The sequence below is a fragment of the Sander vitreus genome, chromosome 17 (genome assembly GCF_031162955.1).
Source record: "Sander vitreus isolate 19-12246 chromosome 17, sanVit1, whole genome shotgun sequence".
Classification (NCBI taxonomy): domain Eukaryota; kingdom Metazoa; phylum Chordata; class Actinopteri; order Perciformes; family Percidae; genus Sander; species Sander vitreus.
In genome coordinates, this window is record NC_135871.1 from 17,172,841 (window position 1) to 17,186,757 (window position 13,917).

A 13,917-nucleotide genomic window follows, 5' to 3' on the forward strand; every position below is an offset into this window, starting at 1 on the left:
CTCTACTATGGATGCATTAAAGGGACCATCCACCTTAATACAGTTTCTGCTTGGTTACTCTTGTGACATTGGATTGGCCAAATAATATCTAGGAGGAATGAAGTGGTTCTCATTCCTGATGTTTGGGGTTCGTAGTGCTGCTGGTTGGCCAGATAATTGCTGTTAATCGCAATGATTTTCATATTGGATGGCGAGAATAAAATAAAGTATTTAAAATCATACTACACTGTACTGTACAAATTTGTTGTTCAGTGACATCAACATCTCTAGCTCAGTGTTTTGGCTTTGGCTGCTTGTTTTGATCACGTCTAGCAGTCTAGACTGAATTTTACTACGTTTCCTCAGGGTGTCATGGGCTGCTTCCAATTGTGACCTTCACCCTGGGAAAGTAGCAAGAAAGTTTAATAATGAATGGATGTAAAACATAAGGAGTCCATTACAAATTCTGTTATAGGTTAAGGATTTTTACCCCCTTGACAAAGTAGTCATTGTAGTTCTGCAACACAGGTTCTTGGACAATAAAGTGAAAATACCACATTGTACATTTTCATGGTTAAAAATGCCATTCTGTGTAGCTGAGCAGGCTATTTCTGGAGGCGGATATAAACAACAGACAGCCATACTTATTGATTCAGTGTCGCAGGCTTTTTACATGCATGAAGAGGATTCTTTGGTGCATCGGTTGTCTAAGATGACCTTGTCTCCTTCTCTTGCTCTGCTTTGGAGTTGATTAAACATTTTGTACTGAGGGTTAGGAAAGGGCGCTGCCTCAAACGTCCGTTGTGTGGCAAAAAACAAGTGTCAAATTGGAATGCTGTCCTAGTACTAAGGGTAAGACCTAGAGAAGAATTGAACCATGCATACAATTCACCATACACTGTTATAGTACTGTTTTTTATTTGTGACCCTGTTTGTTTGACAATGTGAGGTTTCAGGTGTTTGATCTGGCTGCATCACTCTTCCACTTACTGTTAACAGCGACTCTTTCATGTTAGCCCGTCAAAATGCCACTGATCTCTCTCTTTTTATGGTCTCAGACGAGCCACGCTATGGGTGCACCATCTGGCACTGTAGGCACAGCCAGCGCTCTGGCAGATCCTATATAGCCACAAACACATTGATGCATTCCTGTACCTGTGCACAGCTATTAATTCACTCATATACACATACAAACATCCTCTAACTTATCTCTGAGTAGGATTTAGAGTGGAGTTCACCTCGCGGAGACGAAGAGATTAAACCAATCTTAAAATCTGTTTTTTTCACTTATTTTCTTGTTTATCTTTGTCAGTCTGGTGCTTCCCTCTGATTGATTTTACAAAGGGGTTAGCAGAGCCCAGCATGAGTCATGAGGCTAGAATTAAGCTCCAGTCTGTTCCTTTATAGCCCATTGGCGCTCTCTGCCCTGGTGTGACTTTGTGGTGGTTTCAGTGTAACAGGAAATGAGGTTAGCTGAGCTTCCAAAGCACCTCCTTAGATCCGCCACAGGAAATTCATCACATGTCATCTGTGGTCAGGGTTGTTGACGTTGTCAGGGTTTTTAGGCATTTTAGCTCTAAAATAGACCTCTCTGTTAATCCACTCTTTCACTGAGCAAACACTGCTCTGATCCCACCATCCCATTGCTTTCTATCTCTTTTTAATCTGTAAATAAGATTTTTCATCGCTTCAACAATGACATTAACGACATATTAAAGGTTATATAATTGACCAGTCAGACATGATAGATGTGCTGCTTCAGACAAAATTAAAGCCTTTGCTGTTAAAACGCAAGACACATTCGTATTTGGAAAAGGTCGAGCCGTTGCGCAAAACAGGCCGCAAAGAGTAAATTAAGCGACAGAAACACTGGCAGCTTCTCCGGAAATTAAAATCTCTTTTTTCCACTTGGCTCAGGTCCACTATGCTAACCTTCAGTTTTACTATCTTATATCTGTGTCGCGTTCGGAAAGCGTTTAGGACAACATACTCTGACTCTGTATGTGCACTACTGTATTTGTCAGTTGCAAAAAGCCCACCATGGGGTCAAGCTCTTTTAATGGCTATTGTTTATGTCTGTCTTGCGCCTGCCACTCTGCATTAGCCAATGAAATGCTGCCGAGCCCGTAGGCTACAGGAGCTTTGGTCTTGTTCAGATGAGTGTAATGTGATTGGACAGACAGCACTGTTGTCCGAGGTGAATCATGAAATGAATCAGATGTTGAGGCTGCTAAGATATGCATGCATTTACATGTTCATGGATGTATTTTTACAGTGCTGTCAAGGCTTTGATTAAGAGTTAAAATTGTAAAAGAGAAGTTGTGCCTTGGTGTTGTGGATAATAAATATGAGGTGGCAGAGAGAGATAGAGATGGGGGTTATTTTCAGCACCTCAGGAGTCGAGGACAGGACAGCTTGTCTAAATGTCAGTGACACTTTCGATCCCTCTGTCTGTTTGTCTTTCTGTCTCTCACTGTCTTCCCTCGAGAAACAGCAAGCAGTGGTTATTTACTGATATGCGGTTTTGAAGTACTATTTTTGCATGCACACACACTCGTAAGAGGGATGAGGGCTTCCAGGCTACTCTCATCCTATCAATAATCTCCATGTTGAATGAGCAGCTGTGCTGCTGTGACTGAAATAGTCCAGCCAGTTCCTGTAAGTGTTCCCAGTCTGATATCTTCTGTTCCTTCTGCATGGGAACTCGGCTGTAATTAAGGCTAGTTTGCTAGTTTGGGAGTCTGGGTGCCCCTGGGTGGCTGGAAGTAGGTCACTGGCGCAGACTACTGAGGTTCAGGCATATTGGAAACGGAGGGGGGAGGGGTCATGTTTGTGATAGACATTTTTTCAGCTATTCTTGTAATCATTTTCTTCAATTACTATCTCAATTCATTATCTGAATCAACCATTTTGATTCATTTTAGCTTGAAAGAAGGTAATTTTGCTTCAAAGTTCAAGTTGGCCCAAATATTCAGTACTTGCTCACCTTCTCTAGTACTACCATAAAAATGGCTTTATGCCACGCCGTGACTCGCCTGTGTGACTGTAGATATTATTGATATTAATACCAGATCAAAAACGTATTATCTTCTGACAGCCTCCATGGTGGCTACACCCCTATTGAGCTTTTATTGACCGGTTTGTTGCTGTCGTTTTCCACCACCCTTCTCAGATTTGTTCTAATTTTTGTTTCCAAGTGGCTGCACGCGTGCTTCCCATGTGAAGGGCTTTAGGGCAATGACGCAAACGAGAGAGGGAGAGGGAAAGAGGCAGAGAGGGGAAGAGATGGAGATAAAACACTGACTCTTTAGTCCATCACATCATTCAGAATAATAAAGAGTCCTGTCTTGACGGATGTGTCACATGTTAAACCACGTGAGTGGATGGGTGCATATCTCAGGCTGGGACTTATATGTTTATTCTTGTGTACTGCAGGACATCTTCTGGTTATTGTGTCAGTGTGTTTCCACTCTAATTGACTTTGTTACCATGAGGGAACCTCTCAGGCCAAAATAGCAGCTGATGAATATGAAGCAGGGTTTGCCACACAGGAGAGACTTGCTATTCTGAGCCACTCAGGAATGGAAGATTTCTGTTGTCAACAACATGGTGCCATAACAAATTCAATCTACAAAATCTGCATGCACGCACATTTCTTTAAAATGTCAGTTTTAAAAAGAGACAGATTACTTTATCAATCCCAAATGCAAATTGCAGTGTTGCAGTAAACAAATCACATGTAAGAACTTCAAAATAGTCAAATAAAAACATAAAGAACTAACATCTTAACAAGAAACTGAACTTACATTTTAAAACCATACTGCAAACTATAAATATGCAATGGTAGTACCTGTTAATAGGTCGTACAAGGTTAGTGCAACATATGCAGTTACAAAGTATTAGAATGAACTGCAAGGTCTGATTAAGAGGAATCAGCAGTTGTGCACAACTGCTCTCTGTTTCTTCAAACTATGACATTATTTTTTAAATATGACATTATTCTAGTTTGTAACCCTAACCCAGATTTTACCCTTGAACTGGTTTACACATAACACAGGTTATTTGCATATGTTATTTATTCATTTTATATGTTTCTTAATGTCCTCAAATCCCATGGAAAGACCAAAAACTAACAATGTGTAAATCCACCTATATACTCTTTGACTTACCTACCCTGTATGTGGCACTTAAGTTTCTAATGAAGATTTAACTCTTTAAAACATGTTTTAAAAAATGAAACCAGCTGGGCACTGTAGAATGTAGCTAACATTATTCAAACAAGAGTAAATTGTGCAATCCTTGTGACAATTCTCAGCTGCTGATTAATACACATTTGGTGCTCTAGTGAAACTAACAGCAGTAGGACAGTATATGTGGGATTGATTCAAAATAAACTAGTGTCCATGTTCACTGGAATGAAGGCAGATGTCACACAGTGCAACAATGTGGCTCACTGATGTGTTATGTCAGACAATACTTCTTAATAGGAAAAATATTTTTTTTGGTTTTCTTATTCTTGTCTTATTCTGGGATATTTTGACAACGGGAAAAAATATAGAAACCTTATTCTTTAAGCCCTCTGCAGCAGCTCGGTGTACACTGTATGTGTGCTGGGTCTAATGAGGTAAGAGGTGTCAGAAAGATAGAAAAAGAGAGACAGGAGAGCAAGTAGAGACAGAGAACAGGGCAAATAATTAAAGTGAAAGAGAGTACCTGCGTGTTGTTGAACCAGACTGTAGCTTAGAGGTCCCACGGAGTCGGGCCTGCTCAAACTGATATAATGGCTGTGTTTGATGCCCTAGAAACATAGACTATCCCAGCACTTATGTAAGACCTAAAAGGCCATTAGAAAAGCTGCACACACACACACACACACACACACACACACACACACACACACTGGTATACACGCATGCATACACACCAATACAGGGTCCACTCTCCTTTTTAATTTGACATGTTTGATAATGACTAGAGTAATTGTCAAGTTTCTCTTTTTAAAAGAGGACAGGAGATGAAAGCAGCATCGCTCAGGGCCTTTTTGCTTTATCAAAGTGGTCAGCAAATGGCAAAATCTGTGTTCTGTCTCAGGTAGCAGTAGATGCTGAATCCCAGTTGAGCGAGTGTTGAAATTTAACACTCAAACAAAGCCTTCGCACAACTGGGAATCAGCAGAATGTAAATGATTCAACAGCTCCTCTAAGTGGCTGCAGGAGCTTGTCTGACATAAACAGCCACGCCAAAAGTGAGGAGACACCGCTTTAAAGGATTGTAACTGAATTCTGTCGTTTCTAACTCCACACTCCGCCTTCATAGATGGTGCTTGGAGAAAATAGACTGGACAATGTGATTTTCTTTTTAGTTATTTTTTTCTCATAAAGGCTGGGTATAAACTTTCCCCATCTGCAGTAAAGAGAGTCTTATCATAATAAACCTTGTAAAGGAGCTTAAGTTCTGCTTTGTTTTCTAGAACTGCAGGACAAAATCATTAATATGACCTTGCTACTCTTTTTTTTGCATGATCATACTAAGATGATTACATTAGGCAGCCAATGCCTAACTGTCTGTAAGCCTGTGTACTGCTTCTCTGCAGTGACTGGCTATTGCATGCTGCTGACTGGGTGTTTGGAAGGCCAGCTGGCCTGATGGCTGGACTGCAGCGTGTCAGTGGAGTTGTAATTCTGGTCCTTATCTGTGTAGGGCAGGGTTTAGTGCAACGTTGTCACTGCATCAGTCCTATTGCTTTACACAGTACAGTAGTCCCATGATCCTCAGTACCTGTCATGTTCCTCCAGAGCGTGATCCAGTGTCAGATATACACACTTCGGTGCTTTGGACTTAAATGTGGCTCAGTTCCCTTCACTCAGCTCCCTAATAAGTGCTTGATAACATGTTCTAATACTGCTTTCCCAGCAGAGACAGAGATAACACTCAGGTTCACTGTATGTAATGTCATTCGCTATGTTTTTAGACGAATGTCCCTCTGTGTCTCAACAGCTCTTCAGGGAAGTCCGAATAATGAAGTTACTGAATCATCCAAATATAGGTAAGTTCAAACAGGAGCCTGCAGCAGCTTGATGACATCTTAGCAATAATATTCCCATTTCATTTGGATTAGTTTTAGCAATTAAACCAACACCCAGCACAAAGCTAAACCAGTACAACTTTTATCAAATAAATTACTATTATTTTAAAAAGCACAACAGTTGATGCTATTTGTTTCCTTGCTGCTGCTTTTTTTTTTGCAGTAAATGAATTTGATTTATTTATGTATTTTTGAGTGGGAACCTCTGTTTTCCTGTTCTCTGATTTTTATTTTCAAAATAAGAGCATTACCAATCTAAATTCCCTCTTCAACAAAGTAAATACCAAAAACGGAGGTATGACCCAATAGTTTGAAGATCTTAACAGTAGCATCAGCTTCATGAAAATGCGGGACTTCACTTCATATTTTTAGAACTTATTGGCTTCCTACTAAAGATTTTATTCAGACTCAAATATCCATTTTAATGCAACGAGGAAACTAAACAAACCTCAATTGGTAAAAACTATGTTTTCTAAATATCTAATTCATTTGATCTCCCCCTCCTTCGCTTTCCTTTTTCCCAATTTCTCCTGCAGTGAAATTGTTTGAGGTGATTGAGACGGAGAAGACACTTTATTTGGTGATGGAGTACGCCAGTGGGGGTGAGTGAAGCGTTAATGTCTACCACTAAATGTGTGACATCTGGTTGATTTTGTGAGTGTATTCCTGCTTGTTATTTCCACAATATCGGTTGTAGAGCAATTTAATAAGCTCACATACAGACAAAAACACTCAGTACTGTATATCATGAAGTAATGTAATTTGAAGTTGCCTTTAATGTAATATTCATATAAAAAATCTGTAAACTATTTAAGTGCAAAACATGCCATTTGAATGCTTTTATCTAGAAAACTTAACAACCAGAGTGGCTACATGATTATGGTCACCCTAATTGTACCCTAATATACTGACTGATAATTGTATATTTCCTTTATCTACTCCAGGAGAAGTATTTGACTATCTAGTGGCTCATGGCAGAATGAAGGAGAAGGAGGCCAGGGCCAAGTTCAGACAAGTGAGTCATCAGTATCGCAGTGCTTGCACTTCTGTCGTCATTCCATTTACTGTTTTCAGAGGGAAGACTGCATGCACCAAGATCAAGCTTCGTCACCGACTGCAGAGGAAAGAGATAGCTTGGCCTGAGAGAAGAGGGGGGTTGAGAACAACTTCCTTATACAGTACATGCTGCTCTGACATCTAGTGGTGCTACAAGAGCAAAAAGGCATCTACAGAAATTTATGTAGCCTATTTCATGCTTATATGTACATATTAGGGCTGTCAAAATAACGCGTTAATTTCGATTAATTAATCTGAGAAAAAATTATGCGTTAAAAAATGAACGCAGATTAATCCATTCCATATTGACGTTTGCATACAGACGAAAATCTGGTGCCACTGATGTCTGCGCTTCTCTCTGCTGCTCTGAAACAGACGTTACAGGAAACACAAACCCCGCTGCACGTGACGCTAGTTAACACAATACTCGACAGCAGCTAACGTTAGCCTACCGCTAGCTAGTAGCTGGATTAAACACGGTTAAAATGCTGACAGCTAACGCTAAACGGTGTAAAGTTTGACTGTGTTTTACTGTAGAGGATTCAACACCGGTATGTAACAATCTGCAGCTGCCGTCGGAGAAACAACACAGACACAGACACTATCTGGTTGTTGTTTTTGTCGTTCAACAGCAATTTACTATTGCAATAAGTTATTGTTATACATTATTATTAAATCATTTAATTTTGACCATATGGCCTTAGCAATAAACAAGCCGTTTTTTAATGTCACCAACTGTTGTTAAGTACCCTTTTTTTTTCTTTTTTTACTTTCTTAAAAAGTATCGGTTCAGGCACCGTTAATTATGTATGAGATTAATTAATCACAGAGTATGTAATTAATTAGATTATATTTTTTAATCAATTGACAGCCCTAGTACATATACAATGAAAATTTACAGAATTAGACCAGTTCTTTCACATCCACAGCGTTCATATTTAAAATCCTGCATTGATGGTCAGAGGAACTGTGTGTGACACAGTGTGGGCAGCTTGCATGTCTCTGTGTTTGTCCCAGTACAGATAAATCAACATTCAAAAAGGTAAAAGTGTTTGTGCATGTGTCTGAGACCAGGCGAGTTGGCGGCACTGTGATTGATGCTTTCCGGGCATATATTGGTGAAATTATAATTGTCAATTGTCATAGAAACTGCTTCCTGTGTGTCACACAATTACAGTGGCTTTGACATGAGACATTTGGGCCTGAAAAATCACAAAAATGTGCTTGCATGAGAAATGCAGTTCATAGACCTCAGATAAAGATTACAATAGCCTCAAACATTTCCTGTTTTGGAAGCAGAAACATATGTCATTCCCCCCTGTCTTCATGTAAACCAACTTTATTTTTATCAGCCATTAACAATATTGAGGATGCTGGCAGAAGTTTGCTAAATTGGATGGTATTTCCATTAGCATTATGCAAGGTAAACGTTAGCTGCCGGAGCTTTTGGACGTAGAGGACATACTCATCTAAATTCTCCTGTTGCGTTGACAGTGAATCTGAGTAATTAATTGACTTCAGTTTAGACTAAGGTGTTTGCTTGATGAGGATTACCTATTTTGCTTTTCTTACCTGTGAAATAATGCCCATGATTAACTTTTTATTTGGATGCTGAAACAGTCTTGCTAACATGAAGCTAACGTGAAGCCTTGCTAACCTGAAAGCGCTCTTGTTTGTTTATTGCCCCACAGTTTGAGATAAAACCATATAGGGTTATAACCTTGCACAACAATTAATACTTTTATTCATATTTGGGGTTTGTGCTGTAGAGCTGCAATGATTATGCGATGAAAATGAATTAACAATTATTTGATAATTGATTAATCGTTATTTTTCAAGCAAAATTGCCAAATGTTTTCTGGTTTCAGCTTCTCAAATGAGAAGTTTCTCTGCTTTTCTTTATCAGATATGACCGTAAACTGTTTTGAAAACTGCTATACAGAGAGTTTTCTTTCTTAATATTTAATACACCTGTGATGTCCTATGACTTGTGTGTATGTTTGTATTTCAGATTGTGTCTGCAGTGCAGTATTGTCACCAGAGGAGGATAGTACACAGGGATCTAAAGGTGAGGATCTAAACTCTTATTTTCTCCAATATCTGATTTCTTATTTGAGTAGTATCCATATCTGGAATGTATATCTTGGAAGAAGCCTCTATAATGAACTATGTTCTGTCAGTGCTGATACATTAACAATCCGCATGATGATTTGCCTCATATCTCCCTACCTCAGGCAGAGAACCTGTTGTTAGACGCAGATATGAACATCAAGATAGCCGACTTTGGCTTCAGTAATGAGTTCACTGTGGGCAGCAAGCTGGACACTTTCTGCGGCTCACCGCCGTACGCTGCTCCAGAACTCTTCCAGGGAAAGAAGTATGATGGACCAGAAGTGGATGTCTGGAGCCTGGGGGTCATCCTCTACACACTGGTTAGCGGATCACTGCCCTTCGATGGACAGAATCTAAAGGTGTGCACTTGGTTCTGGTTCTGGGATGTATCACTGGTTATGTTTATGTAGACAGTAGAATGTATTGCTTTACAAAGGTCGTACACAGTTCTTTACATTAAACTTTGATAATGTACCTTCTGATTAGCTATACATAGTCTATATCCTTGACGTTCCACTTCCGGGATTGCTCCGTGGAAATTCCGCCGGATTTCACTCATTTAAGCCGGATATCCGTTGCCTTGGTCTTCCTTTGTGTTGGCATTTTAAACTCTGGTTGTTTTATGAGTACTATGGTTAACCTTTTCTCAGATCTCTGCAGGGTAAATCCAGACAGCTAGCTAGACTATCTGTCCAATCTGAGTTTTCTGTTGCACGACTAAAACAACTTTGGAATGTACACGTTCCACCAAAACAAGTTTCTTCACAAGGCTATTTTGCAGAGGCGCCGTTGCTCCGTATGGCGCTTAGCGCCGCCCAAAACGATTGTGATTGGTTTAAAGAAGGGCTGTCAAACGATTAATCGTTGAATTTCTATAGTTAATCGCATGTTTTATCACATGATTAAAATTCTATTATTTTGCATTTCAGAACTGTTTTTAAGTACATATTAAAAATGGAAAGCAATTCTTACCAGTGTATCTTGATTGGGAATCAAATGCAAAGAAAATGACTTTATGAACTTGATTTTAAGATTTGTATTTGTTTATTATATATTTAATCTAGTCACACATTTTAATCTAGAGTCAATATTAGGGTTTCGTATTGTTTGGTTTGGATACCGGTGCTAAAGCGGTACTTTTAAAACGGTACCGGTGCCTTAACGGTGCCTGAACCAATACTTTTTAAGAAAGTAAGAATTAAAAATTAAATGATTTAATAATAATGTTATCACTATAACAATAACTTATTTCACTAGTAAATAGCTGTTGAATGACAAAAACAACCACCAGAGGGGAGAAGGGTATTTAAGAACAACTTTGAATGCACCACAAGGCTGTAAATGACCAGTTTCATTGAACGCACCGTCTGTGTTTTTCCGACAACAGCAGCTGCAGATTGTTACATCCCGGTGTCGAAATCCTCTACAGTGAAATACAGACCAACTTTACACCGTTTAGCGTTAGCTGTCAGCATTGTAACCGTGTTTAATCCAGCTACTAGCTAGTGGTAGGTTAACATTAGCTGCTGTCGAGTATAGTGTTAACTAGCGTCAAGTGCAGCAATGTTTCTGTTGCCTGTAACGTCTGTTTCAGAGCATCAGAGAGAAGTGCAGACATCAGTGGCACCAGAGTGAGGCACCGAAAATTCAAGTTTCACCTTTATTCAAGTTTCACCTTTATTCAACTTTGACTATGTGTATGTGCTCGGTCTCACAGTAGATACGCTGATGCAATATGTTTGGAAATGGAAAGTTATTTTTATAGTTTTATCACCATGTTCAGTACATTACATTACCAGTTAACAAACTTATATTCTGTTTGTGATCACTGTGATAGTTATTTATTACCCACATTGGAGACACTTTTTCTATTTGCAAAACAAAAAACTCATGTAATTGTATCTTAACATTGTCTGAAACCTTTCCAACAGACAATCTGACAATCATAACCATATACCAGCCACTGGCCTGGTGTGCAGAAGTGTGACTGTGGGTTTGAATTTCACACAATCATTGCGGGTGTACAATAGGGTGACCAGGTGTCCCGCTTTATGTGGAACTGGCCCACATACTGTATTGAAATGATCTCCTGCATTTTGATTGGCTATAGTTTTCAAAGGTCAAACCTGACAAACATACTCTTTGTCCCACATTTGGGAGTGATGCAAGTGCAACACAACAAATGGCTTTGACAGGAGACTGTAAGAAAGTATGCAGCGTTTCCGCCCCTCTCTGTTTTGCCCCACTTTCAAGTGTGGTTGTTCAGAAAAGGTATAAACACTTATTATATAATTATGTTATATATTATATTCAGATGAAAACATTGTACAACCTAGCTCATTTGAAACACACCTTTAATATGTCCACCAAAAGAGAGTATTAAAGGATGCAGCTGTCTCTTGTAGCAGGGGGAAAACAATTGAAAGTCCCAATAGTAAAAGCAATGACCTTTTTATTAATCAAAAAAAAATAATATATATATATATAACGAATTCAGTTTTTAGTCTGAATTTGCATAGACAGCAAAAGCCAAAGTAAATGACAAGTGCAAAATGAAGTACTACGGCCCGTTATCTCCTATGTATCCAAGCTTCTTATAAGTGGGGTATGAGCTATTCTAACTGAGTTAGGATGTTTACATGCAAAAACCTAGAATTGGGTTACTTGAATAACCAAATTAAGAGTGGAATTTCCTCTCTCTGTCTATCGTTTGGAGTAAGACATTGTAGAGATTCATCCACCCTGCTTTAATAATGCAGCAGTTTTGGAATATTCTTTGACGCTGCAGTAAATCCAGCAGGTCAAGAAAAACTGCACCGGGCTAAGTGATCTGTTGCCTTTTTAAAGCTGCAGTAATCAATATTTTTATATTAACAATTGATCATATAACTAAGTTTAGTGTGAGCTTATGATGGTAAACCAACAGAGAGCATTTTAAGTGCCGTTCAGCTCTGGGTTTTAGTTTTACGGCGCCCAGCTTTGTTTTCAGCCCCGGCTAGGGTTGGGCATTGTTTGGATTTTAACAATTCTGATTCTTCCTTTTGATTCCGGTTCTTATTGATTCTTGATTCCGATTCTTTGAGGGGTGGAGTTGAAACGGGTCACATGTCTATTTTCACAAATAAGAGGAAAGTTTTATTTTGAGTCAATGGTGGTTTGCAGTTTTACCGGGCTGAAATAAAATAAAGCCACACTAGAGAGCTGCTTACTGTGCTCCAAGGCTGCAACACAACAAGTGCCTGGCCGCTTCGGAAACCAAAACCTGCGCATATTAAATTCAGAAGCGATGATTGGATTTGAAACCAAATCCTCTAAACGATTCCAATAAAGAAACGATTCTACTGGAATCGTAATTTTTGAAAGGATTCCAAGTAGGAATCAGTTCTCGATGCCCAATCCTAGCCCCGGCAGGCAGTTTCTTTTGAGTAAAAAAGGCTCTGATAAACCCATTGTAAGTAAGCAACTAGCTATTGAATTAGAGATGGACCGATACCATTTTTTGCTTCCTGATACCGATTCTGATACCTGAACTTGCGTATCGGCCGATACCGAGTACTGATCCGATACCAGTGTGTCATATATTTTATTATGTTTTAACAGCTGTATACTACTATCCCTGTATGGATGTGATATGATTTTTGTTGTCGGTCTGGCTCAGGTTAAACTCTTTGTGAAACATGAAGAAACACAAACAATGAACGCCACAGAACTTTCTTTTATTATCCAGTTTGACAATCCATTATAACGGAAAAAGAACATAAATAAACTACTTTAATGTAGATTTTCTTTAGGGCTTTCTTACGTGGTATCGGATCGGTGCATGAACTCCAGTACTTCCCGATATCAATACCAGCGTTTTAGGCAGTATCGGAGCCGATACCGGAACATCTCTATATTGAATATTATGAAGCATTTAGCAGCATATCTGCTGGATGAGTATATACTGTAGGCAACTGCTAACACTGTAACAACTGTAAACTGTGATAATGTTTTATGGCTTGATCCACTGTCTGCTGCTCTTTTATTGCTAGTTGTTGTTGCTAATTTCTTATTTGTTTACATGTCTGTCTGTCTGTCTGGGGCTTGGTGTGTAGGAGCTGAGGGAGAGGGTCCTGCGGGGAAAGTACCGTATTCCTTTCTACATGTCCACAGACTGTGAAAACCTGCTGAAGAAACTACTCGTGCTCAACCCTGTCAAACGAGGCAGTTTGGAGGTATTACCGGCGTTTGCATTGTTGCATCTTCAGTTATTTGCTCTTCATTCAGAAATGTTTTGCACAGCAGCCCGAACAGACAGTCCTAATTATTGCTGTGCGTCATCACATAATCGCTGCTGTTGTTAATTATAAACCAACAGAACACTTCACTTTACAGTCTGTCAGATGGAAATTTGGAAACATTCATCTGTGATCAAAGGATGGTCTTACATAATTCTTTGATGAAAGCAAGCAGAAATAATAAAGCTGAATGGAATTTGTTGAAGCATTGTAAGTAGGGCTGGGCAATATGGAGAAAATCAAATTCCTCGATATCGATACCGCAACGATATTGCAGTGTTGACTATTGATGCTTTCACAAAATATTTACACAATGAGATTTTTGATAAATAATGATCAGTAATGTGGATATAATGACTAAGTGGGTAAAGGCAAAAAATAGAACAGTTACAACAGCCTGGTAAGTTC

At 39.2% G+C, this 13,917-nt stretch overlaps 1 protein-coding gene across 2 annotated transcripts in view; it reads left to right on the forward strand.

The window, feature by feature from the left end:
- LOC144532377 (serine/threonine-protein kinase MARK1-like) overlaps positions 1–13,917 on the forward strand; it is a 31,251-nt gene that overhangs the window by 11,543 nt on the left and 5,791 nt on the right. For both annotated transcript variants that reach the window (XM_078273094.1, XM_078273096.1), the window contains exons 4-9: positions 5,977–6,025; positions 6,601–6,666; positions 7,009–7,079; positions 9,132–9,188; positions 9,355–9,591; positions 13,327–13,446. In XM_078273094.1, coding sequence (XP_078129220.1) covers positions 5,977–6,025; positions 6,601–6,666; positions 7,009–7,079; positions 9,132–9,188; positions 9,355–9,591; positions 13,327–13,446 — 600 coding nt within the window. The remainder of the gene's footprint in view (positions 1–5,976; positions 6,026–6,600; positions 6,667–7,008; positions 7,080–9,131; positions 9,189–9,354; positions 9,592–13,326; positions 13,447–13,917) is intronic.